At 33.6% G+C, this 12,562-nt stretch overlaps 1 protein-coding gene across 3 annotated transcripts in view; it reads left to right on the top strand.

The window, feature by feature from the left end:
- CIP2A (cellular inhibitor of PP2A) overlaps positions 1-11,284 on the top strand; it is a 44,732-nt gene extending 33,448 nt beyond the window's left edge. For all 3 annotated transcript variants that reach the window (XM_002758847.8, XM_008982516.6, XM_035274387.3), the window contains 5 exons: positions 1,798-1,994; positions 4,705-4,818; positions 5,352-5,434; positions 6,670-6,809; positions 7,766-11,284. In XM_002758847.8, coding sequence (XP_002758893.2) covers positions 1,798-1,994; positions 4,705-4,818; positions 5,352-5,434; positions 6,670-6,809; positions 7,766-7,936 — 705 coding nt within the window. In that variant the 3' untranslated portion in view covers positions 7,937-11,284. The remainder of the gene's footprint in view (positions 1-1,797; positions 1,995-4,704; positions 4,819-5,351; positions 5,435-6,669; positions 6,810-7,765) is intronic.
- Positions 11,285-12,562: the final 1,278 nt, after the last annotated feature.

The raw sequence follows: 12,562 nt of genomic DNA, 5'->3' as shown, positions 1-12,562 counted from the left end.
TAAATATTACTCTTTTCTGCCCTATTTCTGTTTCTACCACTATTTGCTATAGGCTGGATCCTTTTCATTTTTTTGTATGAATCATAGCAGAGCCTCTAATTAGTCTTCCTACCTTAAGTCTAGTACTCTCTTCTCAGCTACTCTACAGCCAGTCGTCTTTCCTTCACCTAGCCCCTCCCTCAGGGATCTCTAAGGCAGTAAAATAATCCTGTCCCTCTTGTGCTGAGTATCTTTCATAGTAGCTGCTGTTGCTTTAAGAATATCATTAAAATTCCTTAGTTTGGCATATAAGGATTCTAACTACAAGGTTCTCAATCCACATCTTTCATTTCTGTGCATTCTTTGCAGTCAACCACATTAGGCTACTTTGCTTTTTCTGGAACTTGACATATTCTGGTGTTTCTTTGTCATGATACTTGACTTTCTATGTCTGGAACACCTTTTCCTCTCTTCTGCCTAACTCACAATCCTTCAGATTTCAGTTAAAATACCCACATTACCCGGAAGCCTACTCTGGTCTCCTCCTTCCCATACATAAGTTTGACAATCCTTCCTCTGTGTATCAAACCTATGCTTACCTCTCTATAATATTTTTTCAGATCACGTGGAAATGCTGTTATCCCCCACCCATGGTATCAGAGACTGCTTCTATAGCTCCAGGCCCTAGCATAGCACTTAGCACATTGTAGGTGCTCAGCAAATTTTGGCGTTGTACTATGTACATATATAATGTATACCTTATGAGGGTGACCTTACTGCAGTAACATGAAATTGCCAGCAGATACAAATGGAATTATACAACTTGATATTATTTATAATGAATGAATTATAATACAGTGTTCCTGGCTTTTGAAAGAGGCATCAAAGTGAGTGACAAGTAAGATGCCTCTTAAGTCTTTTCAGAATAAAGGTATTCTAAATAATATAAAGAAATATAGCTGTATTTATTTTTTTCTTATTTTTACATGGTTTTATTTGACTGGTATATTGAATCTGTCACAAATTACAAGGAAGAGTCATTAGTAATATTAAAATAATTTTTCCCTCTCTTCTCATAGCACATTTTTATATTCTCTGTCTATTGGACATGTCTTATATTTTATTAGAGAGTTTAATATTTTATCCCTGCTACTGGAAAAGCTTCTTAGAAAAATAGCACTAAATAACTGGATATAACTTCTTCACAGTTAAGTCGTAAAAACAGAGAAGGGCTTAGGGTTTTGTCTAGGATTTTATAATAAAGTCCAAAGGGCTGGGGGAAACTGGCTTTTTATTCTAGTGACTTTTCTGCTTTTTTTAGTGTTTCATGTCACATAATACATGCATACAGGTTATGGTATAAGGTTACATTCCTTGATTATGCTAGATTAATTTTAAGTGTTTTATTTAGCATCTGTGATGTATTTAAGATTTTGTTCCTAATTCTCACCAGAAATGAGAATGCTGATGGGTGTCACACTTAGCAGTTTAGTGTTAGTGACTACTCCTGAGGACCACACCCTTTTAATTAAATACCATATGTAGCACTGTCTTCATATTGCTGCGGTTGTATTCATTTCCATTAATGTGATAATAGATTATTTTTATCAGATAATCTATTAAATAAAAAACTGTACTTGTTAGAAGTAAATTCATAAGAATATGTGACTAATTAATACAGCTTTGCATGACCCAACAGATACCAGCTTATTAGATACTTAGTAAACCTTTTAAATTGTGGGAATTTGTTGAGCATGTTGTATAGATGATAGTAGAAAAGTCTATGTTCTTTTTGTTGTTGTTGTTTGTTTGTTTAAGGCACGGACACTTGCTGGTATGTTGAGAGAAGTTGAGAGAAAAAATGAAGAGCTTAGTGTGTTGCTGAAGGCACAGCAAGTGGAATCAGAAAGAGCCCAGAGTGATATTGAGCATCTCTTTCAACATAATAGGAAGTTAGAGTCTGTAGCTGAAGAGCATGAAATACTGACAAAATCCTACATGGAACTTCTTCAGAGGTAAATAACGTAAAATCTTCTGTGTAAGGTTAGAACCTAAAATGAACATGCAGCATTTCTTTTCTGTGACCCGAAAAATCCTTCTGTAAGCATTTCATATGTTCCGATAACACATAAGGTAAGTAATTAGAAACTTAAGTCATCATGAAATGAAGTATTGCTTCCTCAAACTCAGTGTCAGTGTTGGAAACGAAATACAGATCTTTCCAGTTGACTTCTTTTATGTATTCATACAGTCACCAGTCATTTGGGAGATAAGCTCCACAAAGACAAGTTTCTTCATCTGTTTTGATCACTGACAAATCCCTAGGAACTTCAGGAGTACTTGCTGCATAGTTAGGCCCTTCATTAATAATTTTTAGATAGATGTAGTAGTCAAATTAGTATTAGGTTGAATAGTCATTCTGCAGATTGAAAGTAGTTGAATATTGGCAATTTCTTATCATTCGGCCTAATAGAATGGAAATTTAGGTGTACGTGTTTAACTCATCTCTTAATGTCATTGATGTTTACTTATATGTGTGATTATATCTGTAGAATAAGTTCTTACAGGTGAATTGCTAAGTTAATGGGTATGTATATTTAAATTTTTGATAGATATTTCTAAATTTTCCTCCAAAATATGACAGGTTGAATATCCTTTTTGAACACAATGGTAGCACTCAAAAAGTTTAAGATTTGGGAGCACTTCTGATTTTGCACTGATTTTGGATTTTCAAATTAGTGATGCTCAACCTGTACCAATTTGTGTCCCTACTAACAAAGTTTGGTTTTTCCTCCCTTATAAACTCTTTTATCTTTTTAGGCCAGTTTTAAAACTTCTGAATTACAGGGAAGACCAGGAACAATTATACATTTTCTACCAACCTGTAAAAGTAGAAACACTGTGGAGGAAGTTGTTTATTGCTTTATATTTTAAGATTGTCCCATGCTGTTAATACAGAGATAGAAAATTTTAGCTTGGTATGGTACATATGCTTATTTGTCCATCAATAATAATGAATGATAAGAAATGAATAATATCTAGAAAATGATGATGAAGTGATTTTTTAACAGGATATTTTCCCCAGCAACATTTTACAAAGTCTGACTGTTTGAGGCACCACTGATAAAGTGTGGCATTAGCAGTAAGTCAGGTTGAGAACTTCAGCAGTGAAGAAAATAAGTTACAGAACTGAAATGGGGTCTGCTTGCTCCGTATAGTAAAACCAGGTATCTGCACCAAGGTTTGCAGTGATAGAAAAAAAGGTTTTTATTGCAGGGTGCCAAGTAAAGAGGACCAGGCAGCAAAATGCTGAAATCCCGACCTCTCCAATAGCTTTAAAGGTAGGGGAAAATTTCAGAAAAGTTACAGCAAAAATCATAAATCAATAGTTAAAGGTTACACATTGGTTTAAGCTTAAAGGACAGGATATTGTGAAGCAGGGGCTTATAGGTCATAGGTAGACTCAGAGATTTTTTGATTTGTAGTTTGTTAAGGTAGAGCAGCTTTGTTTAAAAATTTGGGATGAGTAGAAAAATGTTAACTAGCTAGGGAGAGTGACTTTCTTCAAGACCCTGAGAAGGTAACTTAGAACAAAGGACAATGGTTACAATTCAGCCTTCATTTCCCCCTTATCTGAGGTCTACTTGCCAATGGATCTGGTCAGGGGGTTTCTCAGGGAGGGTCCAGGTCTCAGAAATACGACTCAGGGACATATGTTAAGTTGTTATCCTTAAGCTCTGTAAGGAATCAAGCCTCTCTGGTACTCTTAAGTTTGTTAACTATTGATTTAGGCTACTATTACCTTCCTGTTTAACAAGTTACTTATTTACTTCTAGGGCCTGCTAGACCTTGGAATTTCCCTTGAATGAACTCAGGATTTTCCTTTATTTCCAAGTTTGAGGTCCTCAGGCCTCCAGAAAAAGGGGGTCCCTGCTATGTCTCACATAGAGAACCGAAGAGAATATAAGCAGGGTCCAAGAAAGATATGTGGTTTCTAAGACCTGCTTATGTTCCAGCTAGTGATTTAGGAGCCAAAAGTTGAAATTCCTTGAATGGACAAATGTGTAACATAAACGAAGCTGGCTAGGGAAAAGGTCATTGTAATGGTCCGGCCTCTCTAAAGGTGCTCAAACTCAGATTGTTAAAAATCCTGTATGGATTATATACAAAAACTGCTGGCCACATTTGGCTGTTGGTTTTGTTTGTTTGTTGCTTTGGTTTGTTTGGTTTGGTTTTTGGGTTGCTTTTTAAAAATCTTGGTACTTAGTGAAATAAAAATGACATTTTATGCTTATGGTAGTTGAGTATCAAAGTATCACTTTAGAAAGGATTTTTTCTGTTTACTTTGCAGATAAAATAAGACCATTAGATGCAGAGTGTTAAGGAGACAAATAAAGAACCCTAAACTTACTTAGAGCAAATTATGTAAGGCAATATCATCTGTAAAATAAAGCTTTATATCCATAAATATTAGGATAATGTTGCACACATTTCTATTTCGTTGTAGTTTTTACATCAGTCAACCAAAACATAGTTAAAACATGTATTTACGGCCTTTTAGAGTTGATCAAATTCTATTTCTGTCTTGTCTGTTCGTAACATTCCTTCTCTTTCAGCATACATAATTTGGTTAGAAGAAATTGTAAAGAAAACACTGCGAGTTTCTTTTTCTCCTTCATATATTTTCCTCCATAATTGTGCCAACTCATTTTCTTGTCTTTTCAGAAATGAAAGTACTGAAAAGAAGAATAAAGATTTACAGATCACATGTGATTCTCTGAATAAACAAATTGAGACAGTGAAAAAGTTGAATGAGTCACTTAAGGAACAAAATGAAAAGTAAAATCTCTACCCTTATATTCTGAATATGTGCGGTTCTTCAAAAATAAAATGATTCTCTTTCTATATAGAACACGTTTTTATTGATAAAATTAAGAGAATTATTAGTTATTTTAGATATAAGATATACATTTGGTGGAATTTGCAGGCAATTGCTGTTCATAGAAATTTTGTTTTAAAGGCCGGGTATGGTGGCTCACACCTATAATCCACCATTTTGGGAGACCAGAGTGGTGGATCATCTGAGGTCAGGAGTTCGAGACTAGCCTGGCCAGCATGGCCAAACTCCATCTCTACTAAAAATATGAAAATTAGCTGGGCATTTTGGTGGGCGTCTGTAATCTCAGCTACCCAGGAGGCGGAGATTGCAGTGAGGGCAAGATCATTCCATTGCACTCCAGCCTGGGTGACAGAGCGAGACTCCATCTTAAAAAAATAAAAAAAGAAATTTTGTTTTAAAATATTTGTTAGGGAGAAAAAGTCAAAAATGACATATGGTCATTAATGTTTTCTTCTTTTTTAAATAACTTCAGGAGTATTGCCCAATTAATAGAGAAAGAAGAACAGAGAAAAGAGTTACAGAATCAGCTAACAGACAGAGAATATAAGCTAGCAAGTAAGTGGCTTCTTATTTAATACATTGTCTATTTTTAATGTATTTCTGCTGGAAGCATGAGTAGTTTCATTTGCTTTTTTATTTTCTACTTCCCTTATTGTTTTAAACCTTAATCACATTTGAAATGACTTCTTCCCTTTTCTTGCCATAATATTTTACAAAAGCATTTCAGTTTGATCAAGCTGAAAAAGCAGTACCTTTTTTTGAAATATAGGAGCTATAGGAAATTGGCCAGGCATAGTGTCTCATGCCTGTAATCCAACACTTTGGGAGATGAAGGTGGGCAGATTGCTTGAGCTCAGGAGTTTGAGACCAGCCTAGGCTACATGGTAAAACCCCATCTCTACAAAAAAGACAAAAATCTAGCCAGGTGGTGGGCACCCGTAGTTACAGCTAGTCAGGAGGCTAAAATGGGAGAGTCACTTGAACCTGTGATGCCAAGGCTGCCGTGAGCTGTGTTCACTGCACTGCGCTCCAGCCCAGGTGACAAAGTGAGACTCCGTCTCAAAAAAAAAAAAAATGGTTGCACATTTAATTTTTTAATAATTTCAACATTTAGAATCGGGAGCATGTGTTCAGGTCTGTATCACTGGGTATATTGCCTGACATGGAGGTTTGGGGTATGGATCTCATCACCCAGGTTGTGAGCATAGTACCAAATAGGTAGCAATAGGTAATTTTCAAGTGCCCCCAACTCTAGTCGGCAGTTTCTGTTTGTTCCATTTTTGTATCCATGTGTACTCAATGTTTAGTTCCCACTTACAAGTGAAAACTTGGAGTGTTTAGTTTTCTATTTCTTCATTAAATCACTTAAGATTATGTGTTGCACTTTTCAAAATAATAAAACGTTAAAGGAACATAACAGCAGGTGGCAGTATTAGGTAACTTTTAGCTGCTAGCCTCTTAATGGTATATTAGGAATGATCCAGGAAAACAGTTTTGTTCTCACTTGCCCTACAGTGCAGGCGCCTACCTATACAATTTTGCATACTTGCAGATCTCCCTTTTCTTACCCTTATGCTCTGAGATTGCCCTTCACCTATAAAGCATATTATATTTAGAACAGAGGATGGAGGGAAGACACGGAGATTTGGTATTTTCTATAGAATACTGTGATAAGTTTCTCTTCGTTGTTCTAGTTATTTTTCTTTTGCTCTTATAGTAACTACTAACCCTTTTCAGAGTAGTCAGTGTAATACCTCTGAGTATATAGCTGACTGATTTTTTTTTTTAAGATTTGCATCAAAAAACAAAAGTACAAGAAGAAAAGATTAAAACCATACAAAAAGAAAAGGAAGATACGGAAGAAACCGTTGATATCCTTAGAAAAGAATTAAGCAGAACAGAACAGATAAGAAAAGAGTTGAGCATTAACGTAAGAATCTGTTCGATTTCTCATTTTCAGTAAAATGAAAAAGTCTGTTGTGAACAGGGTGAATATGGGTAAATGAATGATCTATTTCTTTAGCACATTTTTTAGAAGATATTAGGATCTCAGAGCCACTTGAGTATCGTTTGTTACTAGGTTTTCACAATGTATTTCCTAAAATAAACCATTAAACAGATACTTTGTGTCAGCACTTACTACTTTCAACTGTGCAAAGAATACAGAAAGGGGTTTCCAGTTCTCGATGTCATATATATGTAGCTGTATAATTTTCACTTTAACAAGTATTATATAATATGTAAATATTAATAAATATTTTCAACTTACAGCTGAAGAAACTGGGTCTGAGGTTACTTACTAAAGTCACACAGCTAATAAGTGAATCAATAGTTAATATATTCTGAATAGGAGTCCATGGTTCTTTCTACATTACCATGGTTGCATACCTTGAGTGGTAGCCATGAATTGTACTTTCTGGCTCATTTACTACCAGGAAGATGAGAACAGACTAGGATTAAAACACTGATCTAGTACAGAGCGTGAGTAACAGAAGCATAAAATTTAGTACTGCATTTACAATTTTTCTGGTTCCTCTTTAATATGATGATCTTATTAGTAATTTTAATATGTAGTATGTGGCATTTTCTGCAAAATTTCAGCTGCTGGCATTAACTTAAGACAAGTTGAAAGTGTATTCTTAATTTATTAATTTATTATAAATTATTTATAATTATAAATTATTAATTTATTAATTCTACATTGTTCAATGATTATTTATTTTAAACTTACCATATAATTGAATTAACTGAAGGATAATATTTATAGTGTGTCTTGAAATGGTTATCATACAAATAAAAAAAGCATCTTAAAATATCTGTATAGAGAAAATATTAAAGTTATTTTTCTTCTCAATTCTTCCTCCCCCTCCAACCCCAATTCCTTAGGCTTCCTCCCTAGAGGTTCAAAAGGCACAATTAGAAGGTTGTTTGGAAGAGAAAGAGTCCTTGGTGAAACTTCAGCAAGAAGAATTGAACAAACAGTCCCACATGATAGCAATGATCCACAGTTTAAGTGGTGGAAAAATAAATCCGGAAACTGTGAATCTCAGTATATAGACATTATGGCGTTTTGGAATTTGTAATCTAATGATATTTTTGATGTATTTATCTATTGGAGCTGGGCGGGTAGGGGATTTGTGACTTCACAACAATAAAATATTATTATCTAATTTAGTAAAGAACTGATCTGATGCATGTTTTTTATTTGACTTTTTTGAATTAGAAATTTAATTTTTTAAGTTTTCCTTTTTGTTTCTGGCTTTTATTGCTTAAGGCTTTCTTTAGTTCTTACGTAGAACATCCTTTTTAGCCTCTATTATTTTTCTCAGGTTCTTTCCTTTTTCTTAGTTGCTTTCTATTCTGTTTTGCCTGTCTTAATTATTCTCATTTGTGATTATTTAGATCTTTAAGACCAAACTTTCTTGATATAACAATGCTAAGATTATAAATTTAAAATATAATTATTAGTAAAAAGAGAGAAGGTATAATACTGCTAGAGAAGTTTTTCTCTAAAGAAGCACAAAAGAAAATATTAATGAATTTAAAATAATTTTTATTACTGCATGACATGACATAATTTCTAAATTTGAAAAAAATGCAATGGTAATCAACTGTATAAAAACTAGAAAACTGTTATTGTGTTACACTATTACATTTAAATTATTACATTTAACACCATAGTTGTCTCATAAAAAATCTAATAGCTTGTAGAATTATTTGTAAGGTATCTTTAGTTTCTTTTCTCTTTTTTTAAAATGTTGCATAGTGGTCCATATCATCTATAATTAAAGTTTCTCATGATTGACATAAGGATAATTTGGATTCTATTCCTGCTACATATTCAGAAAAATATTATTTACCGTTAATTCTGATATGAATTGCATTTAATATGTTGTCTTAAATAGTTTTTAATTCATTCATTTAATTTTAAAGGATAGGTTAAATATCTTTGTGGTTTTTTCTTAAGTATAAGAGTCCTGTACTTTTCATTTGAATCATATGCTCTAACTACTATGTGTAAGAAAAGTTTTTACATTAATATTTTGATTGAATTTATTGCTCTACCATTTACAGTCATTAATTTTACTTGATTTTCTTCACCATGTATCTCTTTAAGTGAATTTAGATTTTTTTTTGTACAGTTCTGGAAATTTTTAACAAGTATGCAGAGTAAAACATTTTAAATTACTACTTGTTCTAAAGAGGAGGTACATTCTATTTCTCTTTTGAAATGGCATTTTCAACCAAATATAAAAAAGTTTAAGTGGGTAGATATGACTGAAGAACAGAAGGTTCTATAAAATAAAAGGTACAAAAAGTTAAGGAAATAAATGAATGAATCAAAAACTCTAGGGAAAGTCAATCTATCTTTACGATTTAGACATCTTGAAGCAGCCTGTCCTAGTGCTGCCCTATACAGTTTTCTGTGATGATGGCAATGTTCTGTCCTGTCTAGTACCATAGCCAGTGGCTACAAGTGGGCATTGAGCACTTGAAATGTGGCCTGTGCAACTGAAAAAAAAAATTAAAAATTTTATTTCATCTTAGTTTTCATAACCACCCTATTAGAAAATACAGATCTATCCCATTCTCATAAGTATGTGTTTATTTAAAGAACTCAATTTGCCTTTTCTTGAAGATCTACGTAGTGACTCCATGTATATATTAGTAGCCCTTTTTAAATATATTTTTAACCTGTTTATTCTCATCTTTTCTCCCTAAAGAGGAAAGTCCATACTGCAGCTTTGAAGGTGAGTCCCAATTTTCATCCTTTACCACTTTCTGTCTCTTGTAGCACCTTTCATATTGTTTCTGTTTTTCTTAATACCTTTACTATATTGGTTACTTCTTTTCTTGTTGGACTGTGTACCTCATTTAAAAAAAAACAAAAGTGTGTCTAAATTTTTTTTTCTAAAAAATAATTTTAATCAAATTTGAACCACCACCATAGTCAGGGTTTTCCATGTGTGTATGCATGCCCATTTCCTAATGGAAAAAACAAAACTTAGGAAGTGTATCTTACATTAGGGTTACTCACTTCCTCTTAAAATTGTACTGGGGAGAGTTTATCTCCAAAGTATACATCAACACAGTTCCTTTTGCTGTTTACACTGGCCACTTGAACAAAGGAGACACTTCTGATAAAATTTGGTTGATTGAAGTTTATACTAAATTGGTCGTTAATTTAATGTCAGTATAAAAATAAAATAATGCAACTGTACGCTGTGTCTTAGGAAGTGATCAGGTCAATGTCTCTTAGGATCTATCTACTTATTCTTTTCCTCCCTTCGGATAGTTATGAACTATATTTACAACTTTGCTACTGGCATATGTCATTGTACCAAACACGTGTCCTGTTTGGGCCTTAATCTTTTGCAGTAGTTAGCAAACATTTTCTGTAAAGGGCCAGATAGTAAATGTTTTAGGCTTTTTAGACATAGTTTCTGTCATAGCAACTCAACCCTGCTATTGTGGCACAAAAGCACACAATACATAAATTAATAGTCATGGCTGTGTTCCAATAAAACGTACTTACAAAACTAGTCTAAATTTTGCTGTTAGATGTTACATTTACTTATTAAGAAATGACTTTTCATACTTGGTAATCTTTATCTGAAGTCTACTTTATTTGATGATAATATAGCCACTTAATCTTTTTCATGTTTTCTGTTGTCCTGATACATATTTTTCTATTAGTCTACTTCTAACCTGTATGTTTATATGTAAAATTCATGACTTATAAAAAAATATATATTTAGGTCTTGCTTTTTAAATCAATTTTGGCAAAATCTATTGCAGTCCAGTTAGAGTTAATACTGTACCACTTAACATAAAAATGTAAATACCTTGTAACTATATAGGTCCATCTCTCCGCTCCTGCATACTGTTGTCAACATGTGTATTAACCTCTGCTTACGTAGCTAACCCTCAAACAATGTGATAATTCTTGCTTAAGTAGTCATATGGAAAAACTGACTGTCAGCATCAGTATATTCACCCATTTGCTTGCACCAATACAATAGTTTCTTCAGTGTAACATTCTACTTTTTCCTTTGGAAGTAATAAGTCATTTGTGGGCAGATACTTGCATATATGCTGGTTCTTTTCCACCTTGCATCGGCTGGCTTTAGTATTGTTGCTAATTCTTACTTGAATCAGTTCTTAATTTGATGGTTGGTTGCCAAGTGGTTATTTTCTTACTTAAAGGTAGAAAATTGAACATTTTGGTAATGTTATAATGTACTGAAAATAGTAGTCTACATGAAATCACTTACATCATTCACAAAATTAAAATATAGTACGTATAGTTTTACAGTTAATATAGCGTGTACTTTTCGTGCGTATTCTTACAAGCAAAGCATGTGAGATTTGCTTTCTATACTTTAAGAAAATAAATATGTACGTTAAGCATACTGATTTTCTTTAACTGCAAGACCCTTTGGATATTGTTTTTCTACCCCAAGCTTCTAAATTGAGAATTGCTTATTTAAATAATGAGATTCGATTCATTTGGGTCATCACTACCTTGGCTCTCAGTGATCACCAATGAATAGTAAATGTTTATTACTCATAATAAAGTATTTTGGATTAAGAAAATAATTGTACATTTCCAGGCTTCACTGAGTTTACATTCTAGATAATTAACTTTTAAAAATAAATTAAAACTTGGTTACTGCTTACGCCTGTATTCCCGTAATTTTGGGAGCCTAGGCAGGCATATCGTTTGAGGCAGGGGTTCCAGACTGGCCTGGGCAACAAAGTGACACCCTTGTCTCTACAAAAAAATTTTTAAAAAAATTAACTGGGTGTGGTGGCATGTCCCTCAAGCTGCAGTGCAGTGAGCTGTGATTGCATCACTGCACCCCAGACTTTGTATGTGTGTATATAAAATATGGCCTTTTTTTTTAAAGGCAGATGTTTCATTGATTTTTTTATAGTGTGAATGATAAGCCTGATAAATACTTGAAAGTGTATGCCTGTGTACTTCATAAATTGAGAGGAAAAGTTGTGAACTCAAAAACTGATGGTTTATTTTGAACATGCAAATCGCTTTGAAACCTTATACGGCCTCACTTGGTTAAGCATTTGTAGTGAATTGACTTTCTTCCTGGCGTCAGATGCCTCTGTGAGGCCTGTTTCACTTATGCTTGTGTTCATTTAAACATTTCAAAATTACCCCAGAGAAAACTTATCACTTAACCATGAATAAGAGGTATCATAACTCTTAAAACCCAGCTATTTTGCCTGTTGGGCTGCAAGTATCCCTTCATAATTGCAAGAAGGAGTAAGTAAATCCAAGAAGGAGAAACTAAAGTTTCTTTCCAACTAAACGTAGTATTGTAGTTGTCTACTTCCCTAAGGACCCAGTATCTATATTTTCTCAATACCTCAAAATATGATGGATAATCCCAGGATACATAGCAAAGGACTTTTTGCATGATGTCCACTACTACATTAGAGAGAGGCATTTTCAAAGTCAACAGAGTGGATTGGCTTTCACTTTCATTATGTCATTAAAAACTAATTTTCCACTAAGTAGCTGAGCATTTGGCAGGTATTTAGTAGTGAACATGATTTTGCCTCTCCATTAAATTATATTCACTGTTATTGTAAGTATTATATTTCATCTCACTTATCTCAACGAGCCAAAAGATATAATGTGTTAGAGTAGCCTTATGCTTT

The sequence above is a fragment of the Callithrix jacchus genome, chromosome 15, assembly GCF_049354715.1.
Source record: "Callithrix jacchus isolate 240 chromosome 15, calJac240_pri, whole genome shotgun sequence".
In the NCBI taxonomy this organism is placed as follows: Eukaryota; Metazoa; Chordata; class Mammalia; order Primates; family Cebidae; genus Callithrix; species Callithrix jacchus.
This window is presented reverse-complemented; position numbering and strand designations above follow the sequence as displayed.